This window comes from Chrysochloris asiatica, unplaced genomic scaffold, assembly GCF_000296735.1.
Source record: "Chrysochloris asiatica unplaced genomic scaffold, ChrAsi1.0 scaffold00012, whole genome shotgun sequence".
NCBI lineage: Eukaryota > Metazoa > Chordata > Mammalia > Afrosoricida > Chrysochloridae > Chrysochloris > Chrysochloris asiatica.
Genome location: NW_006408530.1, coordinates 19,262,198 through 19,285,798, shown reverse-complemented (window position 1 = coordinate 19,285,798; position 23,601 = coordinate 19,262,198). Strand labels below are relative to the sequence as shown.

Here is a 23,601-nt window from a genome sequence, read left to right as displayed (position 1 = left end):
GGTAGTGAGGTTGGCCCAGGATCGGACATTGTTTCGTTCTGCTGTGCATGGGGTCGCTATGAGTCGGTTCTGACTCGATGGCACCTGACAACAACAACAGCCGCTCCTTGGAAACCCTACACAGGGTTACTATGACTTGGAACCAACTCAACAGCACTTACCAACAACAGTCTACTGAGATAGGGAGTAAGTAAATTTACATCTGAATAATGATGTTGATAAAATCCCAGACACCCTCAGTTCAGGGCTTTCTTTGCTAGAAAAGTCTATACCCACTGTCAATAGAATTTAATCTAATTTAGACCTTGATATGAGAAAATAGATATCTATCTACCACATAGTTGGTAGTTGGTGACTCTATCCCAAATTGACCTCCACCTTCAGCATCTATTCTAAGTTAATGTTTTATTGATTAATCAACATATTTACTACTATTTAGTAAATACTCAAAAAACAAATTATCAACCTAAAATTAAAATAAATATAAATAAAGGCATGCATATACACGTGTGTGTTTGTATACACACAAAGTCTCTGCGTGGCACAAACAGCTTGCAGTTAGCCATTAACCTCAAGGTAGATGGCTCAAACCCACCCAGTGGTTTTGCAGAAGAAAGCCCTGGTGATCTGCCATAATGAATGCAGTCAAGCTAACCTTATGGAGCAGCTCTCTGGTAGCATAGTGGTTACAAATTGGGCTGATAACCTCAGGGTCAGCAGTTTGAAGCTACCAGCGGTTCCATGGGAGAAAAATAAGGCTTTCTGCTCCTGTAAAAATTTACAGCCTCAGAAACCCTATGCAGGGTCACTATGAGTCGCAGCTGACACCATGGCACATCACCACCACCACCACCACTATTCTGTAACTCATGGGTTGTCATGAGCTCCATGAATTGACTCCACACAGCTAACAACAATGTACACTCACACATTTTGTCATAGTGAGTAAAATAAATAGCATGAGCCCACATATTTTCTTAATTTAGCTATACTTGATTTTTCTAAAAGTTATTATAAGTAACTTGATTTTCCCAATCTAGGGGGGGAAAAATCCCACACTATTAAGAAAACTTAACCTGCAGGTTGCAAATATAACGAGAATACAGACGATGTATTATTTAGCAAAATTGATTTATAACAAGATTATTTTAAAGTAAAAGCTGTTTTTATTAAAATCAAATTGAAAGTATATAGAGGAATGATACAAAAGCTGCAGGTTTAAAGGAAATTAATGTTTTATTCTTACACATACAAAAAAAAAAAGCACAGAATGAATATTGGTCCACAGAAAATTGAAGAAACAGAAACCAATTACAAGAGTCCCATTTTATGACATACCAGCTAAAATAGAGAAATCTTAACCCCCACATACAACTCTAGCTTCCTACTGCTGTGGCTAGTTGCCAACTATTCTCACTGCCCAGGCCTGCAGTGTCTTCATGATGGTTGGTCTGTTCAACTTCATTCTTGTAGTCACTGTGTATTTGGAGTGCCTTCCAACCAAGGGGGCTTAATTTCCAATGTTGTATCAGACAATATTCTATTGTAATCCATAATATTTTCTTTGGCTAATTTTCAGAAACAGACCATTAAGTCATTAAAACATTCTTCCAACTTTGTCTTAGTCTGAAAACTGCTGAAACCTACCCACCCTGGGTGACTGTACTGGTAGCATAGCTTTCAACATAGCAACCCGCAAGCCACCACAGTACAACAAACTGACTGGCAGGTAAAGGACCTGCTGTCAACCCCCTTTAAACTCAAAATCCAATTCCTCCTCTAGATATCAAATCTTGACCTGGATTCTAAGACCAGATCTTTTGCTGACCAGCAAAAAAAAACTACACAACTGGAAAAGTAGTCTAGTCTCATCCTTCTTCTTGCTCTCCCCTTCTGGCCTGAGTCCCACTAGCTGTCTTTTTCTGATAGCCTCTGTAGAGTTAGGTGATCATCCACTAACCTGAATTCCTCCAGAAGCTAGAGAGCCCTTCCACTGCCATGTGCTCTTGACAGCCAGTGCAGTCCCCATCCAAGCAGCTCATGGACCTCCTTGATTTCTAGTCTTTCAGTTGTGACTCCAGCCATCCCAAATCTCACTCCCCCAGCCACCAACTGAAATGATGATGATGTGTGCCATTGAGTTGGTCTGACTCCCAGCAATCATGTAAGGCATACAGAATGTCTACCTCTCACCAGGGCTCCACAGAAGATATAAAACCAAACAAGTAAACCAATTGCCATAGCAACCCATATGTAAGTTTTACAAGACTGTAAATCTTTACTGGAGAAGATAGCCTCATTCATATTTTGTTGTTGCTAAATGTCATCAAGTCAATTCCAACTGATAGCGATCCTGTATAGGTTTTCCAAGGAGCAGCTGGTGAGCTTGAACCACCGACCTTGCAGTTCAAACGACTTTGCAGTCTGACACATTAGCCCACAGTGCCACACCAGGACTCATTCATATAGTCTTTATTAAACAGGAAAACACATCATCAATCCTCCATCTATCTTTACATCATCCTCTTTCTCTATAATTCTTCCTTGACCCCATGTCCTACTATCCTACATTTCCACTAGCCACAACTTACTGTATTGACCACTTAACTTTCATATTTTCAATACTCTTACTCCATGCCCTATGCCCTTTAAGTCTCATTCTTTGCTAGATAAATTTTAATGTCTTAGACCTTTGCTACAATGAGTAAAATTGCTAAATCAACTCTGACCTAATAGGTACTCAATTAATTTGCGTAGCTATGTTATCTATCTACATATTTGCCTTTAACAATTCTTTCTTATTGTGCTGAAATCCATGTTGTTACCATCACAAAAAGGTATTAATGTAACACCCAAAAGGAAAACCCCGTTTTCCTTCACAGTGAATCATGAATTGATTTTATAAGGAGACCTGTAAGAGGTTTAAGAGAAATATTCAACCAAGGTAAATATTCATGTTAAAGGAAAGCAAGGGTCTGTTTCATTTATCCTAACTGCAGACAGTTGGAAGCTTAAAACATTCAAACCAAACCCACCATCCACTGCCAACGGAGTCCAACTCATAGTGACCCTATAGACTGCAAACCATACAGGACCAGGCAGCCTTCTTCCATTGAGAAGCTGGTGGGTTTGAACTACCAACCTTTCAGTTAGCAGCCTGATGCCTAACCCAGAGCACCGGCAGTACTCAAAAAAATTAACAGACTTCTGGGAAATGTAATAACAAAGTGACATAGCTTATTATATTCCAAAGGAGACTTTATTTGAAATCTCAGATAACTGACTGATACTCTAAAAATATGAGCATCCCTTCCAGAAGTGTAGTCATGCCAACAGCACTCACAGGTACAAGTAGTCTCCATTTACAGCAGACAAAGAGTGAAAATGGGAGACAGAAGATCTTGAATATCTAGTCCAAATTATAGAGTCATTTGCCCACAAAAAATCTGTAACCAAGCTGTCTATCACAATCCTGCAGTGAAAAATAAAACTTCAGACCCTCTTTCTGAAGGATTCTATAATCCCATGTAATTCATAGTCCTTTGCTTACCATATGGAGCCCCTGCACTCCCATGGAAGATGAAGTACAGGTGTCATGGCATATGTCACAGCAGTAATGCGTCAATGGGCCCTGGAAGCCTGGTGCCTGGGCTTGAACCCTCAGCTCAGTGTAGCATGGGGCATTTAACCACTAGGTGTTTTTATTTTTAAATGGGCTTAATAAGAGAAGGATTAAAAGAAATAATAAAATTGCTTAGAACATTATGCCAAAAACCAAAGCAGTTACCAATAAGTCGATTCTGACTCATGGCCACCATCAAGTACAATAGTTGATTCTTATTAATATAGGTCGGGTTGTGATACAATGGTTAAAGCACTTGAATGCTAACCTATAGTTGTTTTTAGGTACCATCAAATCAGTACTGACTCATAGCAACCCTATGCACAACAGAATGAAACACTACTCAGTCCTAGCCAAGCTCACAATTGTTGCTACACCTAAACCCATTACTGCTGCCACTGTGCCAATCCATCTCGCTGGGAGTCTTCCTCTTTTTCTCTGACACTCCACTTTACCAAACAAGATATCCTTCTCCAGGAACTGGTTGGTCCCTCCTGACACTATGTCCAAAGTATGAGAAATGAAGTCTGGCCATCCTGGCTTCCAAGGAGCACTCTGGTTTTACTTCTTCCAACACAGAACTATTTGTTCTTTTGATGGTCCGTGGTGGTTTCAATAATCTCCTCCATCACCACAAATCAAATCCATCAATTCTTCTATAGTCTTTCTTATCACTGTTCAGCTTTTGCATGCATTATGAGGTTATTGAAAATACCATGGCTTGGGTCAGGCACACCTTAGTCCTCAAACTGACACCTTTGCTCTTCAACACTTCAAAAAGTTCTTGTGCAGCATGTTTGCCCAATGCAATACATCGTTTGATTTCTTAATTGCTGCTTCCATGAGTGTTGATGGTTGATTCTAGAAAAATGAAAACTTTGACAACTTCAATATTTTCACCATTTATATGGATGTTATTTATTGGTTCAGTGGTGAGGATTTTTGTTTTCTTTACATTGAGATGCAACCCATACTGAAGACTGTGGTCTTTGATCTTCATCAAATTTTAAGTCCTTTTCACATTCAGCAAGCAAGGTTGTATCATCTGCTTATCATAGGTTGTTAAAGAGTCTTCCTCCACTCCCGATGACATGTTTTTCTTCATATAATCCAGTTTCTTGGATTATTGGTTCAGCATACAGTTGAATAAGTATGGTGAATGAATACAACCCTGGCACACACCTTTCCTAATTTAAAACCATTCAGTGTTTCCTTGTTCTGTTCGGACAACTGCTTCTTGGTCCATGTACAAATTCCTCATGAGCACAATTCAACATTCCGGAATACTCATACTTTGCAATGTTGTCCATAGCTTGTCATGATCCACACAATCGAAAGCTTTTGCATAGTAAATAAAGCGAAGGTAAACATCTTTCTGGTATTCTCTACTTTCAGCCCAGATCCATCTGACATCAGCAATGATATACCTTGTTTCATGTCTTCTTCTGGATCTGGCTTGAACCTCTGGAAGTTCTCTGTCAATGTATGCTTGCAGCCATTTTTGCATTAGCATTAGTAAAACTTTACTCACATGACTCTGTGTGTTCCTTCCATCTTCTTTTAATGTTTCCTGCATTATAATATTGTGAAAGGAATCCTTCAATACTACAAGTGAAGGTTTCAGTTTATTCTTCCGTTCCCTCAGCTTCAGAGATGCTGAGTATGTTGAGCATATTCTTGCCTTTTGGTTTTTCTAACTCCAGGTCTTTGTACATTTTGTTATACTATTTGAGTTTTTTTTAAAGTTTTTATAGTGAATTATGTGTTAGTTTACATGGGTGCACATTATCTTTACATTCAACCTATCATATTTTGTTTCATTGCTATGATCACAATCCCCTGTATGCATCATCAAACAACCAAAGGGTATACCCCACACACCTGCCCCCCAGCACACAACTCCTCTCCCTCCCTGAGTCTAGAGTCCTTCTGCCCATGTCATTGTCTCTGCCTCCATCCACAGTGTCACTGACTCCCCCAGACAGGGTCTCCCACTTCCCTTTTCTCCCTTGATGGTTCCTTGGATCTCTACTTCTGGACTTCAAAATCAGCCACTCCCCTTCTTTTGTTAGCAAACATTTACATTTACGTTTCCAACACTCCCTGTCAGAATGATAGCAATCATTCCCTATTGAACCACAGGAGTCCTTCCTACCCCACCCCACCTTTAATCACCCACATCCAGACAGGTTGGAAACAATTCAGTGGAGATTCTACCTTTCCACGTATCCTCTGGAGTTAGGTTCCCTATTGAAAGCTTATAAGACAGTCAATTCTTGCCTTTGTAGTCCCCCCATTTTGGGTAGCCAATGTCTAAGTTCCCCCTCCCTATCAACCCTGTGTACCACAGGGGTGGCAATGATCCTCACTGTAGAGATTTGTCTGCTCCTTTGTCACATTGCCACTTGTAGTTTTTCCTCTTCTTTTTTCCTCTAGTCATGTTCTGACATCCAGCCATTGATGCCAGGTCAAATGGGTACTATCTGCAAGTGTGGGTATTCTTGTGCATCTCCCCTCACTCCATATCAGCTGGATGCTTCACACTCCGTTCTAGTCCTCTGTGGCCATGTCCCTGTGCCTGGGCCCAGGAGTCCCCAGGTCTCATCATACTGCTGATTAACCAGGTCTCAATCCAAGTTAACAGGAGTCTTTTGAATGTGGTTGGACTTCGTTCACAACTTCATTGCTGTTTTTCCCCCACTCCCCCTTATCGGTGGCCAATGTGATCAGAAGCAGGACCATATGCCTGCTAGTGTATTCCATTTGAGTTTCACTCTTGGAAGGGGGTTTGCCTTGAGGGGACCTGACCACTTGCCTTGATGGCTCCCTGGGGAACAACTTGCTTGTTCCTGTAGTAGTCAATTGGACTGTTCTTACTGGTTTTGATTTTTCTGCTGGTCTTTCTTTTAAGAATTATCTTCTGTTCTAATTGCTGCTCTGCCTGTCCATTCAAGTGGAAATTTCCCACCTCAGAAGATTCTGGATGGGGTTCAGAATTCCACCTGTGTGGTCTGTGCAATGCAAAGGCTCTGCAGGGGCCTCCTTCCCTGAGCAAGTTCTAGCCCCATTTTAGGTATTCCAATCCATTATAGGCTGAAGATGGACTTACAAGCTTTCTCTGGTGATGTTTCTGGCTATTCCTCTCTCTCCCCCCTTCAAGTGTTTATTTTACAGTACTAGGCAAGGGAAACCAAGATTCAAAAGACAGCCAAGCACCTTAACATCATTTCCCTACTTTTACACATTCAAACCATGTCTCAATCTTTGTATTCACAAACCCTGTTGTTCCATGGTTGTGCTTATATCCTTATTTAGCTCTGTCCTATATTTAGCGCATGTAAACCTGCCTAGCTATTCTCACATCCACCTTATTTTTCCTTTTCCCCTCCCCTTGTAGTGTATGTTGCTCCCCCCCACCCCCGCCAGTACCCAAACTATCCTGTGTCTATTCCTTACCCTGTGCTCCACCTTCCCCTCCCCTCCCCCTCATCCTACCCAACATACCCTGGTAACCAACAAAAAAATAAAAATAAGAGATAAATTTCCCCCCTTTTAGTGTGGGTGCTTTTTGTTAATCTTTTACAATAATGGACCTAAGCCGTATTTCTCATTTTGTGATTGACTGATTTCACTCAGCATACTGTCCTCAAGGTTCATCCATGTTATGTGATGTCTTGCTGTTTTCTTTTTATTCTTCAGGGTAGCATAATATTCCATTGTGTGTATCTACCAAAGTTTGTTTAGAGTGGTCTTCCATTGATGGGCACTCAGGTTGTCTACATCTTTTTGCTGTTGTAAATAGTGCTGCTATGAACATTGGTGTGCATATATCTATTCATACTATGGCTCGTATTTCTTGTGGGAAAATACCAAGTAGAGGAATTGCTGTAGCATAAGGTATCTCTGTTTCCAACCATCTGAGAAAATTCCATAATGTTTTCCAGAGTGGTTGAAACATTTTACAATCCCACCAGCAATGTAGGAGGGTCCCAGTCTCTCCACATCCTCGCCAACATTTATTGTTCTCTACTTTTATTTTTGCTATTATTGCTGGTGTGAAATGATATGTCATTGTTGTTTTGATTTGCGTCTCTCCTGGTGTGGTGCTGTGGGTTAATGTGCCAGGCTGTAAAGCCGTTTGAACTGCAAGGTCCTTTGTTTCTCTGGTTACATTTATTCCTAAATATCTCATCCTTTGGGTGGCTATTGTAAATGGTATTGCCTTCCTAATGTCCTTTTCAGCACTGTCATTATTGGTATAGAGGAATCCAACTGATTTTGGGATGCTGATCTTATACACTGCCACTTTGTTGAATCCTCCAATGAGGTCTAGCGGCTTTTTTACTGAGTTTTTGGGGTTTTCTATGTATGGGATTATATTGTCTACAAATACAGAGTTTTACTTCCTCTTTGCCAATTTGGATGACTTTAACTTCCCTGTCTTGCCATATAGCTCTTGCTGAGACTTCCAGCACAATATTCAATAGGAGTGGTGACAAAGGGCATCCTTGTCTGGTTCCTGTTCACAGAGGGAAGGCTTTCAGTTTCTCTCCATTGAAAGTAATGTACGCTGTTGGTTTCGTATATATGCTCTTAATTATGTTGAGGAATTTCCCTTCAATTCCTATTTTGTTGAGTGTTTTTATCAGAAGTGGATGTTGGATTTTGTCAAATGCCTTTTCTGTACCAACTGATATGCTCATGTGTTTTTTCTTTTTTCACTTTTATACGGTGGATTACATTGATTGTTTTTCAAATGTTGAACCATCCTTGCATCCCTGATATGAATCCCATCTGTTCAGGATACATTATTTTTATGATGTGCTGCTGGATTCTGTTAGCTAGGATTTTGTTAAGAATTGTTGCATCTGTGTTCAGGAGGGATATTGGATTATAATTTTCTTTCTTAGTGACGTCCTTCCCTGGTTTTGGTATGAGGGTTATACTTGCTTCATAAAACATTTGAGGAGATTTTCCATCTTTCTCTATATTCTGGAATAATTTGAGTAGAATTGGTGACAACTCTTCCCTGAATGTCTGGTAGAGTTCACCAGTGATGACATCTGGACCTGGACTTCTTTCATTTGGGAGTTTTTTGATGACCTGATCAATTTCTTCTATTGTTATGGGTTTGTTCAAGTCATCTACTTCACTTTGTGTGAGTTTAGGTAGGTTGTGTTTTTCTAAAAATATATCCATCTCTTCTAAGTTTTCAAATTTGTTGGAGTACAACTCTTCATTGTTGTTGTTGTTAAGTGCCATTGAGTTGGTTCCGACCCATAGCGACCCTATACAGGGTTTCTGAGGCTGTAAATCTTTACGGGAGCAGAAAGCCTCATCTTTCTCCCGCGGACCAGCTGGTAGTCTTGAACTGCTGACTTTAAGGTTCACAGCCCGATTCGTAACCACTACGCTACATAGTATTCTGTTATTATCCTTTTGATTTCCTTTGGTTCCGTTGTGACGTCACTTACGTGGTTTCTAATGCATATTATTTGTGTCTTCTCTGTTTTCTTTTGTAAGGTTTGCCAATTGTATTAATCCTTTCAAAGAACCAGTTTCTTGTCCTGTTTATTCTTTCTATAGTTTTTCTGTTTTCCATATCATTTATTTCTGCTCTTCATTTATTTCTGCTCTTAACTTTATTATTTCTTTTCTTTTGGTGTCTGTAGGTTCCCTCTGTTGGTCTGTTTCTAGTTGCTGGAGATGCTGTGTTAATTTGGTTCTTTCTTTTAGGATGTGCGCATTTTTCACAATAAATTGTCCTCTCAGCACCGCTTTCACCGTGTCCCAATGATTTTGGTATGCTGTGTTTTCATTCTCGTTTGTTTTTAAGAACTTCTTTAATTAACGTTTAATTTCTTCTATTACCCAGTTGCTCTTCAGCAAGGTGTTATTCAGTTTCCATGTATTAAGCTTTATTTCTCTGGTTGTCTTCTTGTTGATTTCTAATTTTATGGCATTGTGGTCTGAAAAGATGCTTTGTAGTATTTTGATGTTTGTAAATTTATGGAGGCTTGCTTTGTGACCTAACACATGGTCAATTCTGGAGAATGTTCCAGGTGCACTGGAAAAGAATGTGTATTGTGCTGTTGTTAGGTTGAATGCTCTGTACACATCTATGAAGTCACGTTGATTGATTGTGCTGTTTAGTTCCTCTGTAGCTTTGATGAGATTCTTTCTGGTTGTTCTATCCCTTTTCAACAGTGGCATATTAAAATGCCCCACGATAATTGTAGATTTATCTATTTCTTTCTTCAATTCAAGTAGGGTTTGATTTATACATCTTGGTGTTCTTTCATTTGGAGTGTAGATGTTAATTATGGTTATGTCATCTTGCTCAATTGACCCTTTAATCATGAGACAGTGTCCTTTATCTCTTATGCTGGTTTTTGCCTTAGTTTATTTTATCAGAAAGTAGTATTGCCACTCATGCTTGATTTTTATTACTGTTAGGTTGGTATATTTTTTCCCCATCCTTTTAACTTTTAATCTATTTCTGTCTTTGTGTCTAAGGTGTGTCTCTAAAGTGTGTCTCTTGCTGGAAGCATATTAAATGTCTTGTTTTCTTATCCATTCAGCCACTCTCTGTCTCTTCACTGGTGCATTTACTCCATTGACATTCAGTGTAATTATTGATAGGTATGGATTAACTGCTGTCATTATGTTAAGTTTTTTGTGGTACTGTTTGTTCCTTTGTTCTGCATGACTTCTTGTTCTGTGGTCATATTTTTTGTGCTATTGTCGGTTTCTTCTTAGTTTTAATGTTTACTTGTGCTTGGATGTTCGTTTTCATGGTAACTTGTAAAGTATTAATTTTCTATAAACCTTCAGTCTATTAAGTTTTCCCTGCATTTAAGACAGTCTATTGTATCCTGCCATCCACTTGACCTCCTCACCACATGAATCTCTGTTCCTGTATTTTTCCCTTCTTTGACATTGTTAATATTTTTATCTTTAATGGCCTCACAGGTCCTCTGAATTCATTGCTGTAATGTTGTTCTGTTCTGAACTCTGCTATCTGTTGCCTGAGTTCCAGGTGATGTTGCCACATCTGTCAATCTCTGGTTGTTGTCTGCTTTTGCTGGTTTTCATTCCAAAGAACTTCCTTTAGGATGTTTTGAAGCATTGGATTGGCTTTGACAAAATTTCTTAGCTTCTGTTCATCCTGGAATGTTTTGATTGTACCATCATATTTGATTGACAGCTGTGCTGGACAGAGGATTCTTGGTTAGCAGGTTTTGTTTCTTTTAGGGTTTTATATATGTCTCCTCATTGCCTTCTTGCCTGCATGGTTTCTGCTGAGACGACAGAGCTTAATCATATTTGCTTGCCTTTGTAGGTAACACTTCTCTTTTCCTGGCTGCTTTTAGGATTCTCTTCTTGTCTTTGATTTTGGAGAGCTTGATTATGATATGTCTTGGTAATTTTCTTTTGGGGTTTACCTTTCTTGGGGTTTGTTCAGCTTCTTGAATGTTTATCTTCTCATTCTTCAAGATGTTAGGAAAATTTTCTTCCAGAAACTCTTCAAGTATCTCTTCCGTGGACTTCTGTGATTCTTCCTGTTCTGGAATGCCAATAATTCTTAAGTTATTCCTCTTCATGTTATCCAGCATGAATCATAGACACTCTTCAGATTTTTTTAATCCTTTTTCTTCTATCTCAGCAGTATTGAGAAATTTGTCTTCCAGCTCACTAATTCTGGTTTCCATATCTTCCATTCTGCTCCTTTCCCCTTTCAGTGTATTGTCCATTTCTGATATTTTATTATTAATCATCTGGACTTCTTTTTGCAGGTTTTGGATTATTTCCAATGCTGTATCTTACTTGTTTGATTGCTCCTGTAGCACTTTCCTGACTTTTTCCTTGTTTTTCTCCACCCATTTTAGAACATTTGAATTTGTTTCCATATTATTCTTCTGAATTCCTTCTCAGGCAGATCCAGAGTCTGCTTTTCTACTGGAAAGTCTGTGTCTCTTCCAGCTCATTTTTCTCAGTTACTTTTTTCTGGTTTTGGACATGTGTTGAGATCTTTAATTTTGTTTTCTTGGACGTTTTTAAGAGTTATGTGAGTTTTTAATGCTACAGTGGATATATGTTGCTTTGTTATTAAGCTTACTGAGCATCTCCTGGTGCATATGATCTGGAGCTACGCTTCCCTTTTCATGTATAATGCCTAGCAGCTGGTTTTGGCTTTTGTCCAGATGGTGGGGTATTACAAGTTATGTTTGTAGCTTGGCTATATGAGCACAGTTACTGTCTCTTCTTGGGTAAGGTAGGGGGAGAAAACTCCAACCTCTGGGACAAGAGTGAGGCCAAAAGGACCAAAGACAGAAACCATCAATCAAAAACAAAATTGTGATTGACTGTCCACTGGCCTTTGCTGTGCAGGCAGGGATAAAGGATCCTGCCCAGGTCAACTTGGGGCTGGGTTCCAGAGTCAAGCATCATCAGAAGCAGCCTGTGGGTTTCCTCTCTGTGCCGTTGGACAACTGTGGGTGCAATGCTGAGCCCTTTTGAGGGTGTGCTCCCACCTGCCTGAAGGCATCTGGGCTGGGCAGTGAGGGCATGATTGGAGTGAAGAAAAAAGATAAGTGAAAAAAATGGAGAAAAATCGGTCACACCTCTCCCTCCAGACATGCAGTTCCACAGCTTCTGGAACTGGGTCACTACCTCCAACCTCAGGATGTTGGCTGTTGGATCAATTCAGAAATTACCATAGTTTGCTTCCACAGGCAGATTTCTTCACAGGTGGGCATGGGAAACTGGCGCCCGGAACCTTAAACAAGAGTCAAAGTTCCATAGCTGTTCTGCAGATGACTCTTTCTCTGCTTTTTGGGGGCTTTAGCAGAGGAGCTTTCAGTATCTGTCTCTGCTTACCCGCCCCCAAACCAGAAGTCTGTTAACTTTGTCTTCTAGAGCTGACCTTTGAAATTTTCTATTCAGCTCTAACACCTCCTCATGTCTTCAAAATGCTTTAACATCTCTATGCTGGAGAACAAATTTGAGAGTCTCTTTTGACATCCATTTTGGTCATTTCCTCCTTCTCAATAACCTTTTGCTTTCTTCCTGTATGATGTCCTTGATGTCATCCCACAATGCTTCTGGTCCTCAATCTTTAGTGTCTAATGCATCAAATCTATTTTTCAGGTGATGTCTAAATTCATGTGGTATATGTTCAAGGTCATATTTTAGCTCTCGTGGACTTGATTTAATTTCTTTCAGCATCAGTATGAATTAGCATATGAGCAACTGATGGTCTATTCCAGTCTGCTACTACAGTCTGCTACTGGTCTTGTTTTTCTGATTATATGGAGTTTTCCACCATCTTTTTCCACAGATATAGTCAATTTTGATTTCTGTGTATTTCTTCTAGTGAGGTCCATGTGTATTATGGTCTTTAATGTTGTTTTTAAAAGGTATTTGCAATGAATAATTCATTGGTCTTACAAAATTCTATCATGTGATCATCAGCATCATTTTTATCACCAAGTCCATATTTTCCAACTATGGATCCTTCCTCTTTGTTTCCAACCTTTGCTTTACAGTTGCCAGTAATGATCAATACATCTTGATTGCATGTTGATTACTTTCAGACTAAAGAAGTTGGTATAATTTTTCAATTTCATCATTATTTTTAATGGTTGGTGTATAATATTGAATAATAGTGGTATTAACTGGCTTTCCTTGCTGGCATATGGTTGTTACCCATAGTTAGTTGGTTCAAACTCTTCACCCAATCCTCAAGAGACAGATGTGGCTGTCTGCTTCTGTAAAGATTTTCATCCTTGAAAACCCTTTCATATAGTTCTGTCCTGTCCTAAAGTTTTGATATGAGTCCAAATCCACCATAATGTGTTTTGTTTTTTCTTTTGCTTTTCAACTACATTTTGCTGACAATGGTGCATGAAATGAACTTGTGCTGTGGGGAGACACAGGTCAGTGCACATATGGCTTGGGTCCTAGTAGATATCTGTCCAGAAACAGAAGGCCTCTTGGTCTCTGAAGTGGTACTTCAGAGATTCATTTGAGAAGGGATGCAAATAAGCATAACAAGTCTTCCTGTCTCCTCTTGTTCAGCACTAAGAAGATACATCAAGCAAGATGAAAAGAGTCTTCTATCTGTCCAGTTTACCAAGTCCACACTATGGTTTGAGAATAGACACCCCACAGCCTTCGAATAAAACATTCATCTGTCTTTTATTCTCCACACTTACATTTCCTGCAGTTCAGATGTTGAGTACAAAGGTTTAATATTTCTTAGCACCCAGTCTATCCTATGCCATTCCTATATCTTTAATATCACTAAATCTCACTATTGCTACCTTTTAAGTCTCTAATATATGTCCTGGTATGGCACTGTACAATAAGCACTGGACTGCAAGGTCAGTTTGAATGCAAGGCCAACAATTCAAACTTACCAGCTGCTTCTAGGAAATCATATGCAGGGTCACTATGTATGAGTTTTAACCAACTTGATGGCGTTTAACAACAATTTATGCAATGGGAGTATGATGACTCTATAGGATAAACATCGGACTGTGAACCACAAGGTTGGCAGTTCAAGCCCACCAGCCACTCTGAGAGAAAGATGAGACTTTTTGCTCCTGCAAAGATTTAAAGCCTAGGATACTCTAAACACAGTTGCTATGAGTCAGAAAAACTCTTAACAATTAACAATAAGAACAATTTATGAGATGGACTTTCTTCTTTAGGAGTTCTATGTTGAAGTAGAACTGATGCTACTATTAATAAAACCACATCATAATGTTTCATTGACATTCAAGCACTCTATCCAACCCTCATACAAGCAAACATTTTATTATTATTCCAAAGCAATGCCTTTCATGTGCAAAGGAGAACCTCAGCATTTTGCCATCCACCTCAATTCCTCAGAACTTATCTTCCCCATAGGCATTGCTTGTTGTTAAGAGCTGCCGAGTTGGTTCCGACTCATAGTTTCCCAGGTTTTAAATCTTTGAGGGAACAGAAAGCCTTATCTTTCTACTGTGGAGTAACTAGCTAACTCGAACCTCAATCCTTGTGATTCACAGTCCAATGCTTATTGTATGGCACCACCCCACTACCTCCCTACAGATATAATCCACTTATTTTGTAAGGAACACTTACTTACTCTAATGACTAAAAAGTTAATTTCTATCAGTTCTCATGTCCACATTCCACCACTTCAAAGGTTCACAGGGAGGAAGTGGGATAAGTGATGTCACATTGTGAGTATTGCATTCAATGACATGAAACAAAATGTGCATGAATTGTTGAATGGAAAACTGATTTGCTCTGCAAACCTTCATCCAATTTACAATAAGAAGGCTTTTTAAATTAAATAATTGTTAAAGGCTAAACCTTGTTAACTCTCCACAGTAATTGTTGCTGCCAAATGTATTTGTCCATTCATTCCACAAATACCCATCAAGAGACTACAATGGCCATCTACTATGAGGAGAAAAAGGTTGACAAGGCAATCTACCCTGCCCTGAAAAGCCATAGACTCTATTTCTGTACATAGTGATCCATGGAGGGCAGAGATTAAACAGTGTTTTCCTAGTTGTTTTTCTGGTACTGGAAAACATTTTGTTCGTGTGTTGCATTCTTTGTTGTATAAAAGCCAAAAACTGCAATGAGCTTCCTTCTTTATGGTGAAATTTTAAAAGGAAAGAAATTCAGAGAACTTTATTACTCAAAAGTAGCCATAATTTCACTTTAAAATCCAATGGAATCTCTTTTTTCCTCTCCCCACAGGATAGTGGCTAAAGCCTCTAAGAACCTTATGTCCACACAAAGTTTAGGGATCGTATTTGGACCTACCCTTCTGCGAGCTGAAAACGAGACGGGGAATATGGCAATACACATGGTATACCAAAACCAGATAGCTGAGCTCATGCTGAGCGAGTACAATAAGATCTTCGGTTCAGAGGAAGACTGACAGACAAGACAAGTTACTGAGTATGTTCACATCTGTCTTGGTGCCTAATATTTTTACATTTCTGTAAACATATTTCAGAAATATTTTTTTTCCTTTCAAGTGACAGATGCCTCATTTTGTGAAAACTTAATGATGATTTTGTGTTTAAGTTCCAAACATTTGAATAAAATAATTGACAATATTTACCTATATGTGTTCTACATTAACCCCTTCAGTGCTATTCCTTCTAGCATTTCTGGGTGCAAATAATGTGCAGAGTGCAGCACATATCTAAAAGATAACTTTAATGCTGATCCTCAGCATTGTGTGTGTGCGTGTAAATGTGGGAGTGGGAGTCAGTGTGAAGGAGAGTGTGTGCATGTGGACACTCCTCTATTCCTTCTCACTGTCCATAGCCCCTGTTCAGGTCCCCAGACTCCTCTTTGCACACGTGTGCGACCACACGTGTGCAACCAAAAGAATCTGGAAGGCAGAAGCTAATAACTTAAAAATAGAATAGAGGAGATCAAGTTCTCAACCAAAACAGACATATTTAAGAATGTGTAAATATAGTCCAGCTATTCTTGGTGTTATACAGTGGAAGCTATATAAACAACATGTTGAATGGCAATTTTTCCAAAGAAAAATGACAGTTCAAAACATTTACCATTGAATACGGCTTTTAAGAAATCATATTTGCAGTCCCATAAACATAGTATCTTTTAAATTAGAAGCAAAATGAGTGACCTGCCATTCTGATCCTTACATTATACAGTAATTATATGATTGCTCATTTTTAATGCCAAAATCCATTTTGAATCTTCATCAAACTGTACCTTTTCCTTTGCCCTGACTATATCATCTTATGTAGAATTTTTATTATACTTTGAGGAGGCCTTATTGATATATTACATTAAATCTAGCTAGAAATAAAAAAACTTTTTTAAAGGTTTATTTTCATATGCCCTAAAGATTACCTGACAAGAATTCAATTGGTTTATCCATTAGATGGCAGCGTCAGTTGTCATAGATAAACAAAAGGGTATGTCAAACATCGTTTTATTTTGAAAAGTGTGTTCTAACTGAACACATGCAGGGTTTTGTGAAAGTGTTCTGCTGATAAAAATGTAGAGTTATATTTGACAGCTTTTTTAATCAAATTGAAACGGAATAAATAAAACTAATCCAGTGCAATAAAGAGTAAGTCTAGTTATCGATTTGTTCATAAAATGAAAAATAAAGCATGTAAATAAAACGTGTGAAACACGGATCCAAGAGCAAACACTGAGAGCAATGATGAGCTCAGAGGCACAGGCTGTCTACACAGGAGAGGGCAAGCATCTGCTCAAGAGATGGCCAGAGTGTGCTTGCATTTCCAGCATCCGCAGAACTGCCTAAGGACGAAGAGTGTGCCCTTGCCTCTCTTGAATGTCTTCATTTTGGCAATGGTGCCAGTAAATGGGCTCGTATCCAAAAACAGAGAAGAAACCACAATAAAGGCTGAAGTGTGGTTAAATCAAGTAGGACATATGTACATACAACCAAGCCAAGAAAAGTCATTTGAAGCAAAACCCTATGATCTAATGTCATAGATAATAGTGAGCTAACCAACCTACCAGCTTAAAATTCTTCCTACAAGTCAAGTTGCACTGATACCTTTAATGAAGATACAGACATATGAAAAAAGATTCTCCTATATCCTCATTTCCATAAGGCTCCATATTCTCTAGTATGTCTTTCCCAAGCCTTTAATTATTTACCTTTTTGAAGGAGGGAGGCATAGACAGCAGTTCTAGGATTTAAATCTCATTTTTTCATACATATTCATCTTGAAATCATTATGTAAGCACCAGCCCAAGAGGAGCAGCACTAAAAGCCAAAGAAAAGTGGCCTTACCTGCTCTGAGCAGGGACTCACAGTCCTGTATCTCTGCAGCTTTCCAAATTTGTAATCTTCAAAAGCACCAGCTCATGATTTTCAATCTGATGGGATTTGGCCTGATACAAACCCCACCTGTGTCCTGTCCCTGCCTGCTAAGACTGTTTAATCAGAGAATGTGTTCCCTCTCTTGAGAAAGACCATCCCAAAATCCTGAGCCAAATTACTCATCACAGGACCTGACTTGTATACACTATAAGGCACAAAAAGGGTTAAGCCAAAAGGTCATTAGATTCTATTACATCTCAAAGATGGCAATGATGGTCATCTTTGAGTAACTGTTCCAATTTTTTAAAAAGTCAAGTTTTTAAGCATACTAAGTCAATTCAATAAGAAGTTAGATTTTATTAAATTTATCAATAGTCATCATCAAAAAGATACAAAAAGTCAATGAGCATTTTTAGTTACCTAGTTTGAGCAGTCACAATTCTATACACCTGTGATGTAAGCATAAAGCCAGGCAAATATCCCTATCCTTTGCGGCTTCACAGTCCAATGAATCCATAGTCCCCAAATTACCTAAGGATTAGTTACAACTCTATACAAGATCGGAAACCTTATCCATCTTGGTCACCACATGGGCCAGAGCCCAGCACCTACACATAAAGATTCTCAAGAAATGTGTTTGTTTTCATGAATAAATGAACAGAAGTGATTACGAAGATATTAACAAAATTCAGTGGTTAACATAAATAGACTCAACTGGAAGTTCTTGGAGGAGTCAGCTGAGGCATCATTGGGGAGGTGGCTTATTAAAATTTAATCTTGACCAACAAGTAATTTTTACCAGGCCAAGAAAACACAGACAACATATTAGGAAGCAGGAATGGCATGAACAGAGTTGTTACAGGCTCAACATCTCCAAGGGAAAATGAGGAACTTGGTCAACAGATAAACAGTGCATACCATGCAATTTTTAAAGATGGAGCTAGGAAAAGATGCTGAGCGGTCATCTGTAGTCTAAGATTAAAATGTTAGGATTCTATAGTGCACTCAAAAGAGATCTCATGAAGGTTTCTAAATAAGTAAATGATATAGGAGATAAAAACTCATTTGAGGAGACAATCATTTTTAACTCCTGTATGTGTTTCAAGCTTTCCTTTCTCTCTCTCTCTCTCCCTCTCTCCCTCTCTCTCTCCCTCTCTCTCTCTCTCTCTCTCTCTCATTGTCAACAGTTTCCAAGAATAAAATTTAAGTTTTGTAATGTTAAAACCATTTCTAATATTATTATAAGCAAACATTTTAAGAAGTTATAACATAAGTTATAGAATGAAAACACATGTCCAAAATAGTTTCCCTGGAAAAACAAGTTGTTGGTATGTTTTATTTCAACATAAATTTACTCCCCCAGGACCTGAGAAGTTGTCCCCCTCTCTTGTTCACAGAAAAGACTTTTTAGAAATGGTATTTATTCCATCTATATGTTGAAAGTCTGACAATACTCAGTGACCGTATGACAGGATCACCATGCTACAGCTAGTAATTGAAAGCCATATGATGGTTCTCTCTATCCAATTAGAAAACAAAGGATCCAATTAAGAAAAATTAGAAAAGCTGTTAAAAAGAAACAATCACTTGCCAATGGTACAATGCTTACAGTTTAACACAGCTAGAAATTGACCTATACTTCTCTTTTCCACATTTATTCTTTGTGAATTATAAGTTAATCACCCTGTCAATTCCTAATTAAAAGGCCTTGCAAAATTTTTCATCCAAAAGGACTGTCACTAATAATTCTAGGTCAAATTGCTCTGTTGTCAAAAATGAGAAAGAGAAAAAAACAAAAACCAAAAAAAAACAGAACAACACAAAAAACAGCAAAACAATGTCAACTCTCTCCTGGATAATGCATATCTTAATACAGAAAGCAAAGACTTCCTTCAAATATAATAATTATATTCTATTTCTTCAATTAAATGTTCCATTTATCTTTAGAAAGTAGATGAATCTATTTTTCTTTTTCTTTAAACAAATGATTGCGAACCAAAATAATTGCTGGGGCCAGGCAAGCAACATAAATGAATAAAGAGAATTACATTTAAGACATGAAGTGGAGGCAGGGAAAGAAACTCCAACTCAATGTCTACCCAAAAGGATCAGCTTCTACTCTGCTCAAACCCATTCATTGTATGGAAATGTACATACAATGATGCCAGATCTTCAGATCTTTCAGGAAATCAAATTCAGAATCCTACTTGAAATGTCCTGGTTTTTAAGGACACCAAATAAAATGCATTTGAGTCAAAACTCAGCCAACAGTCTCCATTTTTGTGATCTTTGAGTCAAATTTTCAGAAGTTGTAAAAACTAAATCTAGGTCTCAGATTTAATAAATAGAATAATATCTGCCTTATCTTGCCTCTCAGGATTATGAAATCTAATAGGATAATGGAATCACGTGAAGGAAATTATAATAGGTAATACACCATAAAGGTATAAATGATCCCTCAAGGATGTAGATAAAATGTCTCCAGTTTATTAACTGACAATAACTTTGTGTTTTCGGTATAAGATCAGAACGAGGCTGGAATCATATACTAAAACACTTTGACTGACATACTAAGATGTTCGAGATTCTGAATATTTTTAACAGGACATTTCCTTAATCAAAGCTATAAAGATTCTCCTGGAAACATGGAGGGTATAGTTTAAAGCAAGGGTCAATTAGAGCCACTGCTGCCAGTCAAATGTTTATTGCCCTTATGGTGTTGATTAAGGTCTACATTCACACAATTGATTGTTGGTTGTTAAGTGCTGCTGAGTCATTCACATTTATATAATAGCAGCAAAAATATTATGCAGTGTCATTCTATGGATCTCATGTGAACTTCCATCACCATTTCTTAATTGTGACTGCTAAGTACAGAGCACCATTTGCTGTTATATCGAATACCTTATAGCTAGCTCATTTCTGGCTGAACTGTGGGTTCATTCTGGTATTCCGGCAATGATTTGGTATTCAACAGTAGCCATCTTAAGAAACTGTAACCATAGGAATTGAAGGGAAATTCCTCAACATAATTAAGATCATACATACAAAATCAACAGCTAACATCACTCTTAATGGAAAGAAACTGAAAGACTTCCCCTTGCAAAAAGGTACCAGACAAGGATGCCCTTTATCACCATTCCTATTCAATACTGTTTTGGAAGTTATAGCCAGAGTGATAAGGCAAGATAGGGAAGTTAAAGGCATCCAAATTGGGAAAGAAGAAGTAAAACTGTCTATTTGCAGATGATATGGTCCTATACATAGAAAACCCCAAAGACTCAGTGAAAATAACTACTGGAACTCATTGGAAGATTCAGCAAAGTGGCAAGGTACAAGATCAACATAAAAAAATCAGTTGGAGTCCTGTATACTAACAATGACAACACTGAAAAGGACATTAGGTAAGAAATACCATTAACAATAGCTACCTGAAGGATGAAATATTTAGGAATAAATGTAACCAGAGAAACAAAAGACCATTACAAAGAAAAGTACAAAACACTACTACAAGATACCGTAAGAGACTTACAAAAATGGAAGAATATACCATGCTCCTGGATAGGAGAATTTAACACTGTAAAAATGTCAATACTACCCAAAACAATCTACACATATAATGCAATCTCAATTCAGATTCCAATGACATTCTCTAGAGAGATGGAAAAAAACACAATTACAAACTTTATATGGAAAGGAAGAGACCCAGGATAAGCAAAGTACTGCTTAAGAATAAGAACAAAGTTGGAGGCCTCTCACTCCCTGATTTCAAAATTTACTATATGGTTACAGTGGTCAAAACAGCCTGGTACTGGTAAAATGAAAGATACATAGATCAATGGAACAAAATTAAGAACCCAGAAATTAACACATCTACATACAGCCAACTGATCTTTGACAAAGGGCCAAAGTACATTAAATGGGGAAGATATAGTCTCTTCAGATGGTGCTGGCAGAACTAGACAATGATATGCAAAAGATTGAAACAAGACAGTTACCTTATGCCATATACAAAGACCAATTTAGCATGGATTAAAGACCTCAATGTGAATCCCAGAATTATACAGCATTCTCATCAATGAAAAAATAGAGAAAAAATTAAGGGCTCTAATCTTGGGAATGCACAGACTACGAAACATCGATAAATTTACACAAACAAAAGAGATGACTGGGATGTTCTAGAAATTTGAAACTCATGTGCATCAAAGGATTTCACCAAAAGAGTGAAAATGGAGTTCACAAATGGGAAAAAATCTTTTGCAATGACATATGAGACAAGGAATGAATTTCTAAAACCTATAGAAAACTCTGGTAGCGTAGTGGTTACGAATCGGGCTGCGAACCTTAAGGTCAGCGGTTCGAAACTACCAGCTGCTCTGCGGGAGAAAGATGAGGCTTTCTACTCCCATAAAGATTTACACCCTCGGAAACCCTATACAGGGTCGCTATGGGTCGGAACCAACTCGATGGCACATAACAACAACATAGAAAACTGTAGCACCTCTACAAGAAAAGACAAGTAACCCAATTAAAAAATGGACACAGGACATGAACAGACACTTCACCAAAGAAGACATTGGCAGCCGACAAACATAAGAAGAAATGTTCACGGTTATTAGCCATTTGTTGTTGTTGTTAGGTGCAATCGAGTTGGTACCGACCCATAGTGACTTTATGCACAGCAGAACGAAGGCCAACCTCACTAGTGTTGCTACACTTGAGTCCATCGATGCTGCCACTTGGCCAATCCATCTTGTTGGGGGTCTTCCTCTATTTCTCTGACTCTCCACTTTACCAAACATGATATCCTTTTCAAGTGACTGGTCCCTCCTGACAATATGTCCATAGAGAGATGCAAATCAAAACAACAATGAGATATCATCTCACTCCAGCAATAACAGCGAAGTTCAAAAAGGCAGAGGGTAATAAATGCTGGCGAGGATGTGAAGAGACTGGAACCCTACATTGCTGGTGGGAATGCAAAATGGTCCAACCACTCTGGAAAACAGTATGGCGCTTCCTCAGAAAGTTGGAAATAGAAATACCATATGATTCAGCTAAATTCCTCTACTTGGTATATAACCATAAGAAATACAAGCTATAACATGAGTAGATAAATGCACACCAATGTTCATAGCAGCACTATTCACAATAGTAAAAAAAAAAATGGAGACAGTGTAAGTGCCCATCAATAGATGAATGATTAAACAAATTTTGGTATATACATACAATGGAAGATTATGCTATCTTAAAGATGCAAACCACTGCATAACATGGATGAACCTTGAGGACATTACGCTGAGTGAAATTAATCAGTCACAAAAGGACAAATATTGCAGAAGACCATTTTTGTAAAAGCTTAAGAAAAGATACCCATACTAAAATGAAAAAAACAAAATTCTTTGTTGGTTATCAGTGGGGTTGAAGTGGGGGGAGGTAGGGGAGGTGGAGGGAGGCGATGGTAGAGCACAGGGTAGGGACAGATACATCATAGTTCAGGTGTTGGGGAGGGCAGTACACAAGAAGGGGGAGCAGATGGAAGAACAAGGTAGATAGGGGAACACAGACAGGTTTGCATCGCTAAATAGGACAGAGGTAAATAGTGATGCATGCTCAACATTAGAACAGCAGGGCTCTGTGATCAGTAATCAAGGCTTAGTTTGAAGAGGGGAAATAATACTAAGATGCTTGACTGTCTTATGTATATTAGTTTCCCTTGCCTACTATTGTAAAATAGACACTTGAGTTGGATAGAAAAGAATGTTGGGAAACATAATTCCAGAAAGCTTGTAAGCCTGTCTTTAGCCTATACCTGATTGAAATACCTAAAAAGGGTTCAAGAACTTGCCCAGTGAAAATAGGCCTCTTGCGGAGTCTTTGCAGAGTATAGGACCTTAGGTGGAATCCTGAGTCCCATCCAGGACCTTCTGAGGTGGAACAGTCTCACTAGAAAGGACAAGTAGACCAGCCTGGAACCGCTAGAGTGACATGACATCTTCAAAGAAAGATCATTAGGAAAAACCCAAAACAAAAATGGCAGTATGACTGGCTACTACAAGAATAAGCAAGTTGTTAGCCAGGAAGCCATCAAGGCAAGCAATCAAGTTCCTTCAGAACAAACCCCCCTCTA

At 38.5% G+C, this 23,601-nt stretch overlaps 1 protein-coding gene across 1 annotated transcript in view; it reads left to right on the top strand.

The window, feature by feature from the left end:
• ARHGAP15 (Rho GTPase activating protein 15) overlaps nt 1-15,747 on the top strand; it is a 1,003,601-nt gene extending 987,854 nt beyond the window's left edge. The window contains exon 13 of the mRNA XM_006834567.1: nt 15,383-15,747. Coding sequence (XP_006834630.1) covers nt 15,383-15,566 — 184 coding nt within the window. The 3' untranslated portion in view covers nt 15,567-15,747. The remainder of the gene's footprint in view (nt 1-15,382) is intronic.
• Nucleotides 15,748-23,601: the final 7,854 nt, after the last annotated feature.